This window comes from Streptopelia decaocto, assembly GCF_964273445.1.
Source record: "Streptopelia decaocto genome assembly, chromosome: 1".
NCBI lineage: Eukaryota > Metazoa > Chordata > Aves > Columbiformes > Columbidae > Streptopelia > Streptopelia decaocto.
This window is the reverse complement of record NC_138663.1, coordinates 145,605,487-145,623,110: the sequence shown is the minus strand read 5'-3', so window position 1 is coordinate 145,623,110 and position 17,624 is coordinate 145,605,487. Positions and strand designations below refer to the sequence as shown.

Genomic DNA, 17,624 nt, shown 5'->3' with positions numbered 1-17,624 from the left:
GCTGGTCCACCCACCTCCCCAGAGGAGTTTCACTCCTGCTGGCCATCTGCCATCCGCTGCCTCCCATGGAGCCTTCATCCCTTCCCTGCTGCCTGGTCACCATCTACTTTAGCCTCTGGTCACCCAGGCCAGCTGCCTCAGGCCTCGGAGAGAGGGGCTGGTGCCCCGGGTTGCCCCGGGGATGTTTGACAGTCTGGGAAAGGTGGTTTCCGAATCACAAGGTAGCTGTGCAGCGAGGGAAGCCTGACCCCTACAGCTCAGTCACAGATTTTCCTGGCTTTTCACATTGCTGTCAGAGTGCAACAAAACGAAAACCACAACCTGCTTTCATTTTTTCCACCCAGGAGCATGCCCCGAGCCAGGGCTCCTTCCCCTCCATCCCTTCCCTGTGCAGCTCCCAGGTCAGAGCTCTGGGCCCACGTTTCCTACCGGTGTGGCCCCAGACCAACAGTGTGCCACCACCTGCCATAGCCATGATCTGGGGAAGGCAAACAAGAGCTTTCAGTCTGCAAACAGTGTGTGATAACACGTCACTTACGCACCCTTTGTCGCACTTGGTATAGATTATGTGCCAGGACATCTCTCATGGACTTCACCTCTGTGGGGGAGAGCCTGTGCACACGCTGATTTCTATCGCTCCTGTAAATAAAAGTTTAAATATGGTATTAATGAGCTGATTAAATACTATTCCCATTAAATGATGCATGATTTATTTTTAGTACTATAACAGAAAAGCCTTTCAGTGACCAATAATACCACAAAATCTTTCAAAAATGAATAAAAAATGACAGATTTTGCTCCTTCCTGGGTTTTGTCATTATACTGTGTAGTCAGAATGGGTCCTAAGCCTTCATACAGTTGACAGCAGAAACTCTCCTTTTTCTTTCTCGAAGCTTAATAAGAAAGTTCACATTTAAGGATTAGATTGGGCAAGAACCAGTTTTATGTTCAGGAAGGCACTACAAATTTCCTTCTCTGTCTGAATACATTCTTCAGCACGGTCTAGCAGTCTGGGCCTTGCAGTCCTACTGGTTTTAGCTTCTTTGAGAAAGTGCAACAAATCATTAAGAAATAAAATATATGCTGATTAAAGGGGTCCGAGAGATCTTCCCTGTGGTGAGGGGGACTATTATAGGGTTTCCTTGATACTGAGCCTGTTTCTCCATTTAAAATGTAAGAGCTGTCTAAAAGATTGTCATCTTTGTATTTTTAACAAACTGGGACAAGATGCCCACAGTCAATTGTAGCTGCCTGGCCTCTGCACTAGCAAAACAATGGACGAAGGCTGCCATGAAATGCTAACTGGTTTTGCTAAATCGGTCAGTCTGTGTGAGAGGCATCATTCAGCTGAATTCCCAAGAAAAGAAAGGGACAGAGATAGTGATCATCCAGGATGAATCAGTCCAAGCTCGTCTTGTTGTTCCTGTTTTTTTCCTTTCTCCATCTTATTTTCCTGCCTTTAAAAATAAATAAAGAAATAAAAGAAATTGCAAATATTTGTTCTCAGCTAAATGATGTCCTTAAAGTGTTGTATATACATTGTGTGATTAAAGAATGGATTATGATCAATGTACAGTATTGTCAAAGGTTTGTGTACATTTATTTTGTACTCCCGCTAAAATAAAATAAAAACTTTTAACAGCAAAGGAAGGTGGATTCAAACTTAACTAAGATTATGCTATAAACATAGGGAAAAAAAAATGGAATTTGCAATTACATCTAGTTTAACAATATTACCACTGTTTTATGCTATAATCTAACATGTAAATCCACCATGAGCTGCCTGAATTCTACCCTTTACTGCCTCTTACCATCAAGTAGACAGTGAACCTGGCTCTGTCCAAAGTTCCTGGAATATAACAATTAATTCCTGCTGTATTTCAAGGTTTTGGAATGTGTTTTCATTCTGCATCAGAATAAAACTGAGATCTGCCATTTTTTTCATGAAGTAAAAAGAAAGACAGTAGGTTTAAGTGTAGTGTTAGGGGCAGGGCTAGGATAATCAATAGTTTAGGGATCTCACTGAGGCATGAGAGAGAGACCCATGAGTTTGCCACTCAGCTATTGGCAAGCCAGAGTGAGAGAAAAGGACTTCCTTTCCGGATTTGACCAGAAATCTTATCCTGGCCCTGATAAATCCTTCCCAACAAATGTTTAATTGACATTGATTGATTCTGAAGAACAGCAACAACAACAAAACTAGGTATTTACCATTAGAGAAAAAAGGACATCACCACCACCCAGTTCCAGGCCAGCTGGCTTCTTTGGTTGATTGTTTTTTCACTTGCTTGCAGCTCTCAGGGATAACACTGAGAGGATCCAGGGATGATGACACATTTCCAGGCTTAGGTGTGATGCGCCTTTATTCCATACTAGGTCTGGAATATCCCAGGCTGTGGAACAGCCTATGTACACTAATTTCTACATCAAGGAAACCAGTGTCTACACTGTCAGCGGGCCCTAGCTGCTCTCCCTTTGGACAAAAGAGAGACCAAGGTCCTAGGGCACACATGGGACAGTAAAAAAAAAAAACAGCCCCTGAGGATTAATGGCAATCTAGCCTGTCTAGTATATAAAATGTAGGTTTGGCTCATTTGTGTAATGCAAATTGAACTGTCATAGTTGATGCAGGTGGTGCTGCCATTGTAGGTAATAACTGTCTGTCTGGTCCACAGTTCAGCGAATGTCTCTACAGGGTCTTTATACCTTAGAGCTGGGAATAAACAGGGGAAAGTGGTGAGCAGAGCTCCATTGGGAAGGCATCAGAACATCTCTTTTCCACTTCCACTTGCATACCTGCCCCCTCCACATGCCAGCACGGATGTGGCCAGTCCTAAATCATTTATAGCCTTATCATTTTGCTCTTCAAGTGACTTAAACAAAGCAAATAAAATTCACTGAGTTTCAGCTGGGCCAGGATAACAAGAGAACAAACAGCATAAAGATAGTTTGTATTGTTCTGAAGCACAAATAAAAACTGTGTATTCTTTTCATGGGATTAGATATTAACCTACCCAACTGATAACAATGCAGAAATATGGCAATAAGGAACAGATTCTTTTTTATATTTAGCAGTATACAGTATATTAAAAAATAACTTTCAAAAAAACACGAATAAGTTTGATATGTCACCAAACTCATAAAGCTATCCTTACAGAGAGTGTTCTTTTGTTTCTATTGAAACTTCCAGCATGTTATAACAAAGCATAGTACAGGACATATATTTGCAAAGAAAATACTTAATTGATAACATGCCATGAAAGCTGACTGTCTCTCTTTCTTCTTTAACCATGGAGAGAGTTCATACATAGAGGAAATAAAATGCTTTCACAAACATTGTAAGATTATTTATGTGTATCATATCTAAAATTTGAACTTTGTGAACTCTCCACCAGTCTTCACCAATCCTGTGAAGGAAGTAACATTAATCAGGCACAGCTCTTGCACAACTGTGCCACTACAAGTGACAACACGGTGCTTGATTCTGATCTCTACTGTATTGATACATTGTAAGATTTACTCTTACCCGAGTCAGTATTGCAGTAATATGGAGCCAACATTAAGTAAGATCCAAGTCAACCCATTTCCCTCTAATGGTCACGTTTCCCCCCCAAAAACCCCGTACAAACGCGGTTTTGATAATAGCTGCTAGGTTCTTTTTTTGTCTTTAAAGTCCTTATTTCTAAGCCTTACATTCCGCAAACCACCATAAGAAAAGGCTCTGTGTTCATTCAAGTGTGGATACTTTGTTGCAAAGCCCATGGACAAATTTCTCCAGTCTACACTGGAAATATTTACTGCATATTGGACACCTACTGCACCTGCAAGAATCACACCAGCATGAACACATTTTCTGAAAATAATGCTAAATTAACAGTGATGTAAATCTGCTTTGATTGATATAGAGCATTTCCTCTCATGTGCCAGAAGGCTGCAGAACTGATCAGAAGTGCTAATGAGAGAGTTTTCTCACTAATCTGGCATTGCAAATATTTTTTTTACATGACATACATTGGAATTTGATTTCAAGTCTCCACTTGCTTAGGGCCAGATTTTTGTGTCCTCACTGAGGATAGGAACTTTAGGTACGAGTTATATCAGTTATAACAATAAAACAATTTATAAATGCTTCCATTTAGAAACCTTTTATTGTTAAGCAAGGTCACTTAGTTGCTCAGGGGAATAGAGATAACCTCTGCATTGGTTCAGACCAAAGATCCAATGAGTTCACTATTCTGTCTCCTCCAGTGCTCAACAGCAGAAATCTAGAGAAGAACAGAGCCAGGAAAACATACATTTTCCTAGAACATTCTCACAGCCTTCAAGGATCAGAATTTCCCTCAGCCACAGGCTGCACTTTTTTTTTTTTTTTAAGTTTACATTTTATTTTTAAAAGGCTGTCTCAGAAGGCGAACCTGTGCATCAGAGGCTGATGCACAGTAAAATTCAATTACAGATGGATTAGAGCTGGCAAAAAAATATTTTAAAGTATTTTTCAATCTAAATTCTTGGCTCAGGAGAGAATTTGAGAACTACACTGAAGCAATTTGTCTTACTTTCTCTTTCCTTCAAGAAAAGAAGACAAATATGATTTGATTGCCATAGATTGTCTGCCAACCTTGCACATTTTCTCTTGGCTCCCAACAGTTAAGGGAATCCAGCAGACAGAAAGGAACCCGACAGATGCATAGTCCTTTTTAACATCATCCACCTGGCAAAGAATTATTTAGAAAGAAAAGGGCCAGAACTTATGCTGCATGCTGACATAAGTTTCAACAAAGCAGATGAAACCTGACATAGAATGATCGAATCATTTTTGTTGGAAGTGACCCTCAAGATCATAGAGTCCAACCATTAACCTAACACTGTCACTAAATCATGTCCCTAAGAACCTCATCTACACGGCTTTTAAACATCTCCAGGTATGGTGACTCCACCACTTCTCTGAGCAGCCTGTTCCTATGCCTGACAACCCTTGCTGTGAAGAAATGTTTCCTAATATCCTATCTAAACCTCCCCTGGTGCAACTTGAGGCTATTGCTTCTCATCCTGTTGCTTGTTACTTGGGAGAAGAGACCAACACCCTCCATGCTACAACCTCCTTTCGGGTAGTTGAAGACATTATTAACCCAAACAGTTTCAAGAGAGATTTTAATTTAATGTCCACTTGGTATTTGAACTTTCTGGTGTGGGTTGAGAGGAAAATACGAAAAATCAAAATATGCTGAGCCCTGCCAAAGTCTAGAGGAAAATGGAGAGGGGCTGAAGGATGCAGCAGCAAGGAGCAGGCAGTGGCAGCAGCAATGGCTGGCGGAAGTACAGGAAAGAGTTTGTGAATGGCAACTCCCACCATTGGGTTACAAGGTGAGGATAAATACATGCACAGCAGGTAAAGTACGCAGGAGTGACAATTTGTACAGACTTCTCTTCCAGATGGTAGTTCCCTCAGTGATAGCTCTGGAGATCCCACCAGTTTTTAATTCTGGTCTGTCCGATGACAAGTTGCATTGCTGTTTAGTTGGAAGAAGTTGGTACAGAAGTACCACAATACTGCAAGATGGTTTGAGTGACTGCAAACTGAAGTAGCAAAAATTACAAAACCTGCAAGGAAATCCACTCTCAGTAAATATTTCTGATTGGGATAACAGAGTCAGGACCTGTGCTCTGGCCTCTCCCACAGGTCTGTCAGCACCTAGCGGTGACAAGCTAAACCCACTGGCCAGCTAAGTGACAAGTATGGCCACCTTGAACCACTGCTATGATCTAAGCAGCTGGAGCTGCTTCTGTGCCTGCCTCATGATTCCTCTTCCAAACTGCCTGCCACTGAAAAAAACAGAGAAAATGTCACTGTTTTTAATTTTCACTCTGTGAACAAAGAGCCAAAGTGCAAATATGATGAGCACTGACAAAACAGCAACTTCTTTTATCTGTCTTTTTTTTTCTTACTTTTCTACTGAAGACATTAAATCCTTTTGGTGTTTACTCATTTTTGTCCTGTTTCTTCCTGTCCCTACTCTGCAGAGAGTCAGGAGGTCAATACTCACTGTATAGAAGCTGTGGATGTTTTCGAAATTTTCATGGCACTCTCAGCCATCTCAATGGCTAGTTTTATCTCCATCTTTTTGTACAATGACACAATGCTGGATTTGGGTTGGTGTTCCCGAATCAAGATTTTCTTCAAATACTTATTGTCAAACTTTTTAAATCTGCAAAAGAGATGTTTAAGTCAAAATGTGAAAAAAAAAAAAAAAGGAAATATTATTTTATTTCTGTGGTACAAGCTGATCTTCGTTCAAATGCATACATATATAATTCAGCAGTGGAAACTGAATCCAAATTGGAGACACCTGTGAACTCCTGAAGGCCCAGTGTACGAAGACCTTTAGGGAGACATTTGGCATGGTCTACTGGTCCACAGAGATTGCAAAACCCACCAGACAAAAGAGAGAAACAAGCTGCAATCACAGCAAAAAAGAGAGGGTGTGTGTTTGCATGTAGCACCACCACATTTGTTAGAAAAGAATGTGGCCACTCTCCATGCTTTTGTACAAATGTATTCTGGTGAGGCATTACAGCAGCAGCTGCTCTTACAGTAATCCTGGCCTATTCAGCCAGCCACCAATGAGAATCTAACTGGCCCGGCAGTTACAGTAGTTTAGGCCCATTATGTTGCTGATAATTTTGAATCCTGACAATTAGAGCAGAGAAAATACATTTCTTTGTATTCTGAATAACAGAGAAATTGAATGGACCGCAAAATACTATGTGCTTGCATGCTGCAGATTGTGAATTATTGTTAATGTGTGGCATAATTTGAATGTGAATGTGTGTGTCCTTTGGAACAGGTATGTGTGTTCAGGCAGACATTTTGCAGAACAACAGCAGATCTTCTTCTAAGTTTCTTTCAAAGGAACAGTTTACCACAGCAAGGTAATGTGCTCTGCAATGCTAGGAAAAGCACTACAGAGTTAATACATTTTTTCTCAACAAAAGCTACTTTGTGTACACTAAAGCAGACACAGGTACATAAATGTTTCTACTGGGATTAGAGTTTTCTGTGTTTTTCTGTGTAACATCATCATCACTTAATTAATTCTGATATACATACGCTAAACATCTTTATATTTGCATTTAAAAGCCTAGGGAATACCTTTTAATGCAATCCTCTTACACTAAATGTTTTCACATACAGTGTGCTGTTTGAATCTCCCCCTGATTCTGATTTATGATGAGCTTGGATAAAATTCTCCTTTTGTAGCTGTTGGGCAGACATGAAATAAGGGGAATTAACATTTTCTCTCTGATATACTTAAATGCATCTATTCCAATGGCATTACTGCTCCAGGAGGGATTTGTTCAGCCTATTGACTGCACGATGATGTAGTCCTGATGGATATCCTAAAGCTATCTCGGTACTGTGAGAGGCAAGAGAACATTTTAACGTCTTTGTCCAGGTGTGTGCCCTAGATACATTGTTATTGCGTGTTGGGACAAGAACTGGCTGCAAACCAGCCACCTCCTTCCCGCTCTTAATTCTTCGTCTCCATAGGGAGAAACCTGGTCATGAAAGGTGTTGCCATGCGTACCAGCAGACTCCCAGCTGGATTACTGGGCTGCAACGCTGAGAGGTGAGACAGAGCACTCCAGCACAGAAGTCTAGATGTAGCCTAAGGGATAACATTTAGCCCATGGCATTGTAATACAGTGTTTATGGGAAAGAAAGATTAGTCTCTTCACACACTTCCCTTCACATGCTGTGGTGACGGCCAACAGGATCACAGGGCTCCCTTAGGGAAAAGGTGAAGGGAACGGCAGCTCAGAATTGGAAGTTTGTCTCCTGCCAGAGATCCATAAAGCTTTGCAGAACCACCTCATCCTGCTTACAGGAGATAAAATGCTGGTCCTGTTATTTTGTTATAGTAAGCTGCAATAAGAGATGCTTACTTATCTCTCAGCTGATAATGACTCCAGTGTCCACATATGTCTTCAATACCAGCCTTCAAGTGATCCATCAACTAGAATAACAAAGATGGAAAAATTTTAAGGGGCTACTATGAGAAAACAATGTCACCACAATTCTACAATTATTGTCAGGATTTTGAGATTTTTTTTAAATGAGGGAGTTAATTCTGAAAGCATCTAACTTCCTCTAAAAATCAAGGCAAAGATCCTACTGTGGCAACTGTACTTGGCTGCAGTACCCATATTTTGATGGAAATGACAAGTCTGTCAGTCTGCTATCATCTCACCACTACCCAGCAAATTAAAGGACTGTATCCAATGGAAGATGATACCAAGCATCCAAATTGCCTGGTCCTCTTTGTCTTCTGAGACCAAAAACTAAATTCTTAGTTCTGTCAACCAAGTTTTTCTTCCTGTGTGACCTCCCTGAGAGAAGCACAGGGCCAGCTACTCCACACCTTAAACTTTACCTTGACCAACAAGTCCTCGGAGGATTTTGCAAATTACAATTAGACTGTTAAGTCCATCACTGCTAACCATCAGGATTTTTAATCATCTTTTGTGTGTTTCCAGCATTATAGAAACAGAGAGAAATATGTCCAATTCTTACATACATATTGTCATACGTGGTGCTTTTAAACATAAATTCCTCTTAAAGTTAAGTGTAAAGGTTGAAATAATAAGAATTAAATGCACTTCAAATTCAAATCAGTTGAGATGCCGTAATTTTGCTGATGTCTCTGTATATGCTTAATTTTAAAGAACAATGTGAATTTCAAATCTATTCCCTGTTATGAAAATGAGAGCATGTATGTATATTCTGTATAGTGTTGTTAAGTCAGTTTGAGCAGCTTTCTGATGCTTTATATAATGGTAATTTGAGAGCTAAAGCAAATGTTTGAGAGGCAAAAAGACAATTTATCAGAAGAACTTGAAACTAAATTTGCAGATCTATGGTTCAACTCATTTTAGTTCAATAAAACTTGATTAAAGACTTTTAAGGCATCGGTGTGTCTAGAACCAGTCAAAAGATGGCAAAAAAGTTATCTGGAAAATCCAGCTGGAAAGGATGAGAAGTCATTTTGTAAATTCCACCTATATGCATCTGTCCTGCCATGGTTACACGCATCAAGAAGGGCCTTGCTACACCATGACAGTTGTACAATATTATAATACAACAGTCACTATGAATGCAAGTAAGAGAATATACTGTAGAAAGTTATGCCTAGGATTTCCTCCAAATGTTGTTAAAACTGTTCAGTGTCCAAATCCTTTGAATGCCAGTGCTAACGAACACCTCCTCCTGTCCACCCCTTTTGGAACACCTTTTCTCTCCTTTTTTAGAATATCAATATACAAAACTACTACTGATACACAAAACTTACTCGGACATGAATTTCTTCATTGATGGACTCCTTTTTGTTGGTCTTTTTAACATCAAGATATCTGACCAATGGTCCAATTGTGATTCCCTGCATTTGGAATAATGAGTTAAAACGGTAATATTTTTTAAAAAGCAGAAAGTAAGCAAAATTATTTAATTGTAATCAATTGGGAAAGCTGTGTCTTAGGCATAAAAGTGATCTATTACTTGTATGGAGAGCTAAAGAAGAGAATTAAAATTCAAAAACAAATAAAAAAATACTCATCAGGATTTTTTTTTTAACCGAGATTGTATTTATCAACCTATTTTAACTATGTAAAGTAACTAACTCGTTGACAACCTTCTTCAAAACAGCACTCACTTGAAATAAAACATTATCTTTGTGAGGTTCTTACAATCTTGAAACCTCTTACTTCAACATTTTCAGAACTAAATATTTTGGGGGGTTTCACTCAGGAACCATTTTCAGCTGTTCCAAATTCTTTATTGCCCTGCTACGGAATAGCACTTTAAAAGGGGAAATATTAGGAAAAACAAAATTATTTTTTCTGAAACATTCTGGTAGAATCTAAGTGCCTAACCATGAGTGCATAGTCCCTCTCTTGGCACCCTAGAATATCTGAGATTTTTGTTTGAGAAAATGCAGAGCACGGGGTGCAAGACCTCCTGAAAATTCAGTTCCTCCTGTATAGCACTGTAAGCAAAGAGGAATGACCCAAACGAAGAAGCACCAGACACCTATTCTTACAAATCTGAATTATTCACTTCCTTTTTCTTTAATATTCTTTTGCAAATGATTTTAAAATATTTTTATTTTGTCTCCCAGATGAATGAAGATAAACTAAAAAATTAAAAATCCTTCATAAAACAGTCATATTGTTTCCTGTTCCATTTGAGATGCACAACTAGAAGAGATTGTTTCTGTGCCAAAGTGTAAAGTTAAAATGCTTCTTAATTGGGAAACATTAGGAAGCACATGTGGAGTGAATGGAAGAGATTTTGGACAAAAAATGCTCTTTTCCCTGGATACTTTAGAAGACACAGGTTTTCAATGTGGACTTTCTGAAAAAGTTGTTTAATAATACCTCAAATGCCCTGAAAGGGTAGTTACACAGTGGAGTGTTAAATCTGGCTGTAAAATACAATAGCTTGTCCTAGTCTAACGGTAAATTCAATGCAATCTTCAGTATGAAACTTCCAGTCACCTCTATTACATGAATGAAATCCATTAAGAAATATACTTACTTGGATGAACACAGTGAAATATATAACTACAAGAGTAGCAGTAATGAACAACTTTTTTCTTGGGAAAAGATTCACTGGAAGCAAGAACGCAAGAGAGAAGCTGCTCGCTCCTCGAAGGCCACTGTAGGAAATGATGAGTTGGTCTTTGAAGGTGAAGGGATATGTTCGGAACTTGTTACTGATGTAGAAGAGAGCAAATACACCTAGGAAGGGAAAAAACCCCACAACTATTATTAAGCAAGGAGAAAAGGAAAATATTTAAAGGAAAACAACATATTGGCTCTGGCAGCTGTTGACAGACCTTTCTTTTAAATTTTGAGTTCTTGTAGCTTCTCTTTGACCAACTGTTACATCTGTTTTGTGTGAAATAATCTCCTAGAAAAGACTGTGGTTCCTAACTGCTTCAGGCTTTAAATTCATTAGTGCGGTTTAGAAGTGAGATTGGGTGAAAAGATTTACTTTTTATATTTATGTTGCACAGTTCTCTGAAGTTTTCTGCAGTCAAGACAGCTGGATGAGAATTTTTCCTGTGACTGCCCTTGCAATGTTTCCTGATTTCTGCACAGTATCTGCCCAAAGTGTTTGAACAGTGCTTTACCGACAAGTCCTGTGGACAGGTTCACTGAAAGGCAAGGAGTAATAGCATTTTAATATTTAATCTTCTGCCTTATCATGTCTCTAATTCTCTGTTTATTTCTCAAACTTCATTTTGATTTTAGTACATGTTAAAATTAATCAGACAGCTGTGTAAGGACTGCAGCTTTTCTTTATAGAGGACATTTAGCAATTTGCTTGATTTACTCTTATTCTTCATCTTCCAAAAGAAACACCTGTCCTATGTTTCGTGTGAAAACTGTTAAATTACTGAATTAAATTCTGAAAATTGCTGATAATTGCTAGTGTTATTTTACAGAACTGATACTGATAAACTCAGTGGATTATTATAGGTAAAGACAGTAGCAGTATCCTGTCATGTAAGTTGTTGGATACCACTTTATATAAAACCTTTTTTTTGGCTACTTATAACTATGCTAGACATCAGCTACTCAGACCGAAACTGTGTATGCAAGGTATTACCCTCAGGCCAATTCTCTTTACTTTACTCAAGCTTCAGAGAAAATGATGTAATCATTTTAGCAAACAAATTTAATGAAAAATGTTTCAGCCTTCCTGTGGAAAGCTCTAGCACTCCCCTTGGTGTCTGAGAGAAGTATGGATGTGTGGCAACAAATTCGCTTTTCTATCAGGAGGGCACTTTTTCTGTCTTGATTGGAAGGACATTCCAATATAGACTCTGAAAGCAAGCTTTTAAAAACTCAGAGCCCATGATTGGTCCAGGATTAGAAAGAAAATATTAATTATTTGTTGCTGTCAACCCAGATGAATCACATCACCTCTGCTGCTGAGTACTTGAGTCATCCCTATATGGTAGAGCCGTTCAAATGCACATATTTGATCCTTCACATATTTCCCTTTTCCTCTGGTTAGAGCCTTTCTCCAGGGCTCCCATGGTTAAAAACCAAAGGTCTTGATATGTGTATGGGCTTTGAGGGTCAAGCCAACATCTTCTTCCTGCTCTTGATGTTCTTTCTGACTGAGGGATGAACTGTCTGAGAGATTTAAGAAATAGCACCTTAATCCCAGAGGTTTAATGCCAATGCTTAGCTGATCCCAAATGTTAGACTCGCAGTACTGTAGGCTGGAAAGGGCCTTTGGACAAGGACATAATTCTGGTTGGTGTTCAACCTGTTGTCCACCAGGCCAAGCCTTTTTCTGCAGAATTGCTTACTGGAATCCAAGGCTGTACTTGTTCGTGGGATTATTCCAATCCACATGTAAATCCTTGCAGGTCCTCTTCCTAAACTTCATGAGCTTTCTGTCAGCTCATTTCTCCAGCCTGTCCAGGTCCCTTTGAATGGAAGCCATCCAGAATATTGACTAGTCCCTGCAGCTTGGTGTCAGCCACAGACTTGCTCAGAGTGTATTCCATTCGATCCTCCAGGTCATCAATGAAGACACTGACACAATATTGGTCCCTGTACTGAGCCCTGTGGGATGTCATTACCCACCAACTAGACCAGTATTTTGAGCACAGTGGTCCAGCCAATTCCCTTTCCACGTTATTGACCACTTAAACTGGCCAAAATCTGCCCTTTTAAGTCCAGGGTTGTAATTCTTCTGTTTGTTTGTGTGCTCACTTCTCTCAGGGATCTTAGCATCCACTGTCTCAGTTAAGGCTGCCCTCAATATTCAGCTACTTCTTCCTTCTTCATGAGTGGCAGAGAAGATAAGGCATATTCTCCAGTTGATTTATCAACCAGTCTCCAGCAACTATCACTTACTTTGTCCTCTCCACCTTCAGGGCACAGCTGGCCCTGATGAATCACCTGACAGGTCTTGTTCCCCCTCAATACTGTAGCAAGTGGTGTGGGGCCAAAGCCCAGAGCTCAAGCCTGGGCTCTGTATGTAAAAGGAATATAGACAAGGGCTGAATGCTGTAGGAGGTAGCAGCAAGTGCTCAATGTAGATTTCTGCCCTGCAGGGTGCTCCAGAGAAGCCTTATTTGATTATAAATGAAGCATGGGGAACTAGCCTACTAACTTAGCCAAGGTAGGTACTTATGTTGCAATACTCCTCCTAGGCCACCTGATAGAATATTTGGATTTCTCATTTTCTCTAAAAGATATAAATTACTCTGAAACATTCTACTGAAATTCAAAAAGAATGTAGTTATGATGGCAAATTCAGGCACTCAGAAGTTACAAAAAGTCAGAGATAAGGTTTCCTGTATAACCATATTTTTGGTCCTCTCATGTACTACTTTCAAAACATCTTTCACTACAAAAGTATCATTCACTCATATTTTTAACTAAATGCAAGAAACAAATAACAATGGCTGAATAGGATGTGTTCCATAATTCATCATCTTCTCCAGGAGTAAACGTGCTTTCTTTTGCAGCAGTTGTAACTTCACCTGATGCAGAATAGAGCATTCACATTCAGAAAAAGAATGGCATAATTCATGGTCAACAGGTCCAAAACAGACCCTCATATAGCACAGGCAAGGAGTGTACCTTCCTACAACCCTAACACAGTGACTGTAGGTCTTGAGGAAACAGTAGGTGAACAGAGCTCAGAAAGTGGCCAGGCTTGCAAGCCTTCCCTAATTGGCATCTCCTACAGACTTTGTTGAAAACACTGCTGGATGGTTGGTCTGATCCCGTAGGTCATTATTTCTTCTCTAATGTCTACTAGAGTGTTTGGCAGGACAGTACTAGTAGATGAAGGAGAAGATGGCCATGTGTTGCTTCTCTGCTTCCACAGTTGTGGTAAATTGGCTAACAGGCACAAGAGCAGCTTGCACGAGAAGTCTATCAGGACTGCTACCACCTCCAGGACACCACCAGCCTTCTTACTGCTTCTCCTTTTTCAATGTTACTGTCAACCCATCTTGGACATTAGGAGAATGAGATATTGTGTCCCACAGCTCTTGTAATGTCACCTGTAAGCTGCCCTGCCCAAGCTGGAGGGATTCCAGTAGAGGATCTTTGCAGGAACGGGGGGATGCTGTGTGTAAAACTGGAGTAATTTCAAACAGGCATTCTTTTCTAGCAGTTTAAAATTTCAGAGTTGACTTGTAAGGAGCAATAGCATAGCACTGTTGGCCTAGGTATGTTATAAGGAAGGAAACAGAGTCCCTGTATAGTTATTCATCAGTGTTAATTTTTCACCTCTCTTCTTTTTCAATGCCTCTAGCACTCCTGGCTCAGGACTTTTAGCATTATAGCACCAAAAGTAAGTGTGCTGTTGTACATTATCTATTTAGTAAGTTAATTACAGTGTCCAATTAAATAATTATGAAGCCCACTTACCAAAGGGCATAGAGTTAACTAAGATATCAGCATCTATATAGGCATAATTGTGGTAATATTTTAATTTTGCTTAAAATATTCCATTCTCACCTAATAATAAAGTCTGTGCTTGGAGACTAGCATTCAGATTTGTTTGGGTTTTTTCCCCTCCTTTTTCTCCACCTGTAGACTTGTGAAATTAACTTGTCAGTAACATAACCCTAGTAAATTCATTATTAAACCGGTTATACCAGTCTGCACAGACTTTTCTAACATACCTTTGCACCAAAGGGTTTCTCTCAGAAGTGCAGAGAAGTTTGCTTGCAAAAGCTGACTTACTCAGTGTCCGCCAAATGAGGCAGAAGAACAGAGTGAAGGAAATGAAGGCCCAGTTCCACTCGTGGTTTTTCCCAACTGTAGACACTCCCATGAACACAAAAATCAAGGTCTCGCTGACACTGCTCAGCATCTTCATGAAATATTTTATCGTGGTATAGGAATTCTGGGAAACATTCTCCTCCACATATTTTTTCATTGTCACGGCACATGCTGTCATTCTGTATCAGGCAAAACATCAGACATCATCCACAACCTGCTTTTCTTTTCATTTAAGTACAACCCCAGCCTTCATTACCTGTACTCCCCATGATCAAACTTAGACCTTCCTAATAGCAAGAAGCATTTTCTTCAGTAACAGTAGCTATTTCATTAGTCAGAAGAGTGCATTTATTCAGATTTATTAATCCATTTTACATACAGGAAAAAGGAAGCAAACCAGTCAGCTTTCCTGATGAGGAAGTGAGGGTATCATGTTCAAAGTCTGTTTTACCCTGAGCACCTAACATACAGCCACCAAGCACCAAATATTTGAGTCTCAAAGGGCAAGTTGATTTTGTACCAACCTGTAGACAGATCGGCTAGAGGCACATACCCTGCCTCTTAGTGACCTTCTCCCTTGAAGTGGTGGTGGGACAAATCAGTGATAGTCCTATGCTGTGGTCAAGGTTTCAGATGGCTTCCTGTCAGTCAGCTGGCAGGTCAATGGGGAGAGGGTAAGCTGCTGTAACTCTCCAGGGGACACTGAGTTATCCTACAGATGTGTCCTTCCCCACTTTTAGTTACTCAGGGTGTGGGGAATGTGCCTAAGAAAGCAAAGGGATGTTTTCTACCTCCTCGATGTTACTGAAGTCTAGCACCTGCTTCAGGGGTATCAGCAGGCAGCCAGCACAGACAGTGGTGACAATCACATGGAGCAGCAGTCTTTGAGCAGCCCTACTGAAGGGGGTTTCCTTCTCCTCCCTTCATTTTCCATAGTCACAGGAAACAGTTAGATTGAGTGCTATGCTAGTAACATCATGTATCTAGTTTCTACTGATATTATTTTAGTTTGAGGGGGGCTATTTGTGATTATATTTTTCCAAACTTGAGAATTCAGAGAACACTGACTGTTCATTAAATAACCCTTCATCTAGTTTCTGCTCATTTAATTTCCACTGAAGAAATCTCAAGAGTATGCTGGTGGAGCTGAGACATTTAGTAGGTCCAAGGACACTCTAAGACAAGGCCACTAGGCATTAATGTTTAATACTGTTGACTTTCAGAGACACATGCATGATAAACTTTCAGGATCAAAGTGAAAAAAGAATGAAATCCTCAATAATTCAGAAGTGACAATAAGTTCCCATCCCTAAAACAAGCAATAATTTCCTTAATGAAACAGTAAGAATAATACATCCCAATTATATAAACATTCTTTTACTATGAATAATTTCAGTACTTTGATGAAAATAGGAAGCAAAAGAAATAAAGAGGTATGTAGTTTAGTGTAATGAATAGGCAGAGAAGCTGTATTTTGGGGCAGTGCAGATAGGAAAGGGTCCATATGGTACTTTTGCTCACTACGTATTAGGTCTAACCCTGCTCAACAAAAGTTTTCTAATTGCTCAGAAAAAAATATCATCCTAAGTATTTATTTAATATGGTTAAATATTCAGATATTGCTTCCCAGGACCATCATGCAGTGGTTATTTTTACAGAGCCAATTCTGCTCTGAAGCTAAACAAATCAGGGTTTGACAGGTAGAGGTGAGTAAGCACACCCGTTGGGGCATCAGTATCCACACATTTATATGTGCTAGGTTTAAACCAGTTTATCCTCAATAAAGGAAACTCATTTCTACAAAACCAGGGCCACCCACCAGCATGCAAGCTCAGAGCCAACACAGGCTGTGCAGGCTGCTGCCACCCCCCAGCTGGCCACTGACCCTGTGGCTACCAGCAGCACAAGCTGGAACATTCACCACCATCAGGTTCCCATTTCTTCATGCTTTACCCTGCTGAGGGGCTGTTTGGTGTGGTATCTTTTAAATTCACATACTTGCAGTTTCCTCATAAACCTTCTCACATCTATTCCTTCCTTTCTATTTCGATTCCTTTCCTGCTGCCGTCCTCTTTCTTTTGCACAATACTCACTTGTCTCTCCAGTGGGCACCCACACCTTCACAGCACTCTAAGGAAACAGTCTCCAGCACTGCAGTATCAAGCTATGCTAATTACATCAAAATATGATCATCAATATCCATATGCATGAGTGCGTATATATATATATATATGCATATGCAATATATGCATAAGTGTAGGTAATATATGTGTATGCATACGCAAGGTGTGCATATGTGTGCTTGATGTTCTCACTTGTTGGGTTTCAGCCAGTTTCAGCTCCAGTGACACTGTTCAAATGTAATATAATTTCAGTAAATCATGATAGAGCTGATGTTGAGAACTGTATACAAAAGCAAGAAATCAGGCACTTTTTTTTTTTCATTTTCTACACTCATTACTTTTTTTATCCCATTGCAATCTGATGGTGATGCTGCTTAGAAATAACAGATAAATACAGCCTATAAATACAGATACCTGGTCTATTATCAATTTTTTCATTCAGCTGATCTTACCACAGGTAGCAGCCAGATGGTGGCAGCACTTGTCATTTTACTCACGCTTGGCAATGTTTTTTCCAATGGGCAGAAATACAAAAAAAATTCAGAGCAGCTATCTACTTCTCATTACTACCTCTATGCCTATGCTGACTGTGGATTTACATTTCCTAGTTACCATGGCATTTTACAGACCCCTTAGAAGCCAATCACTGCAGATCTCTAGGCCAGAGACCAAAAATGCTTG

The 17,624-nt window shown here is 39.8% G+C and overlaps 1 protein-coding gene across 1 annotated transcript in view; it reads right to left on the bottom strand.

Moving 5' to 3' along the window:
• Positions 1-17,624, bottom strand: part of SLC9A4 (solute carrier family 9 member A4) — a gene marked incomplete at its 5' end in the record, with an annotated part of 36,455 nt that overhangs the window by 8,778 nt on the left and 10,053 nt on the right. Inside the window, 6 exons of the mRNA XM_082053191.1 lie at positions 543-639; positions 6,045-6,206; positions 7,945-8,015; positions 9,348-9,434; positions 10,592-10,794; positions 14,782-14,999. Of these exons, the coding sequence (XP_081909317.1) occupies positions 543-639; positions 6,045-6,206; positions 7,945-8,015; positions 9,348-9,434; positions 10,592-10,794; positions 14,782-14,999 (838 nt within the window). The remainder of the gene's footprint in view (positions 1-542; positions 640-6,044; positions 6,207-7,944; positions 8,016-9,347; positions 9,435-10,591; positions 10,795-14,781; positions 15,000-17,624) is intronic.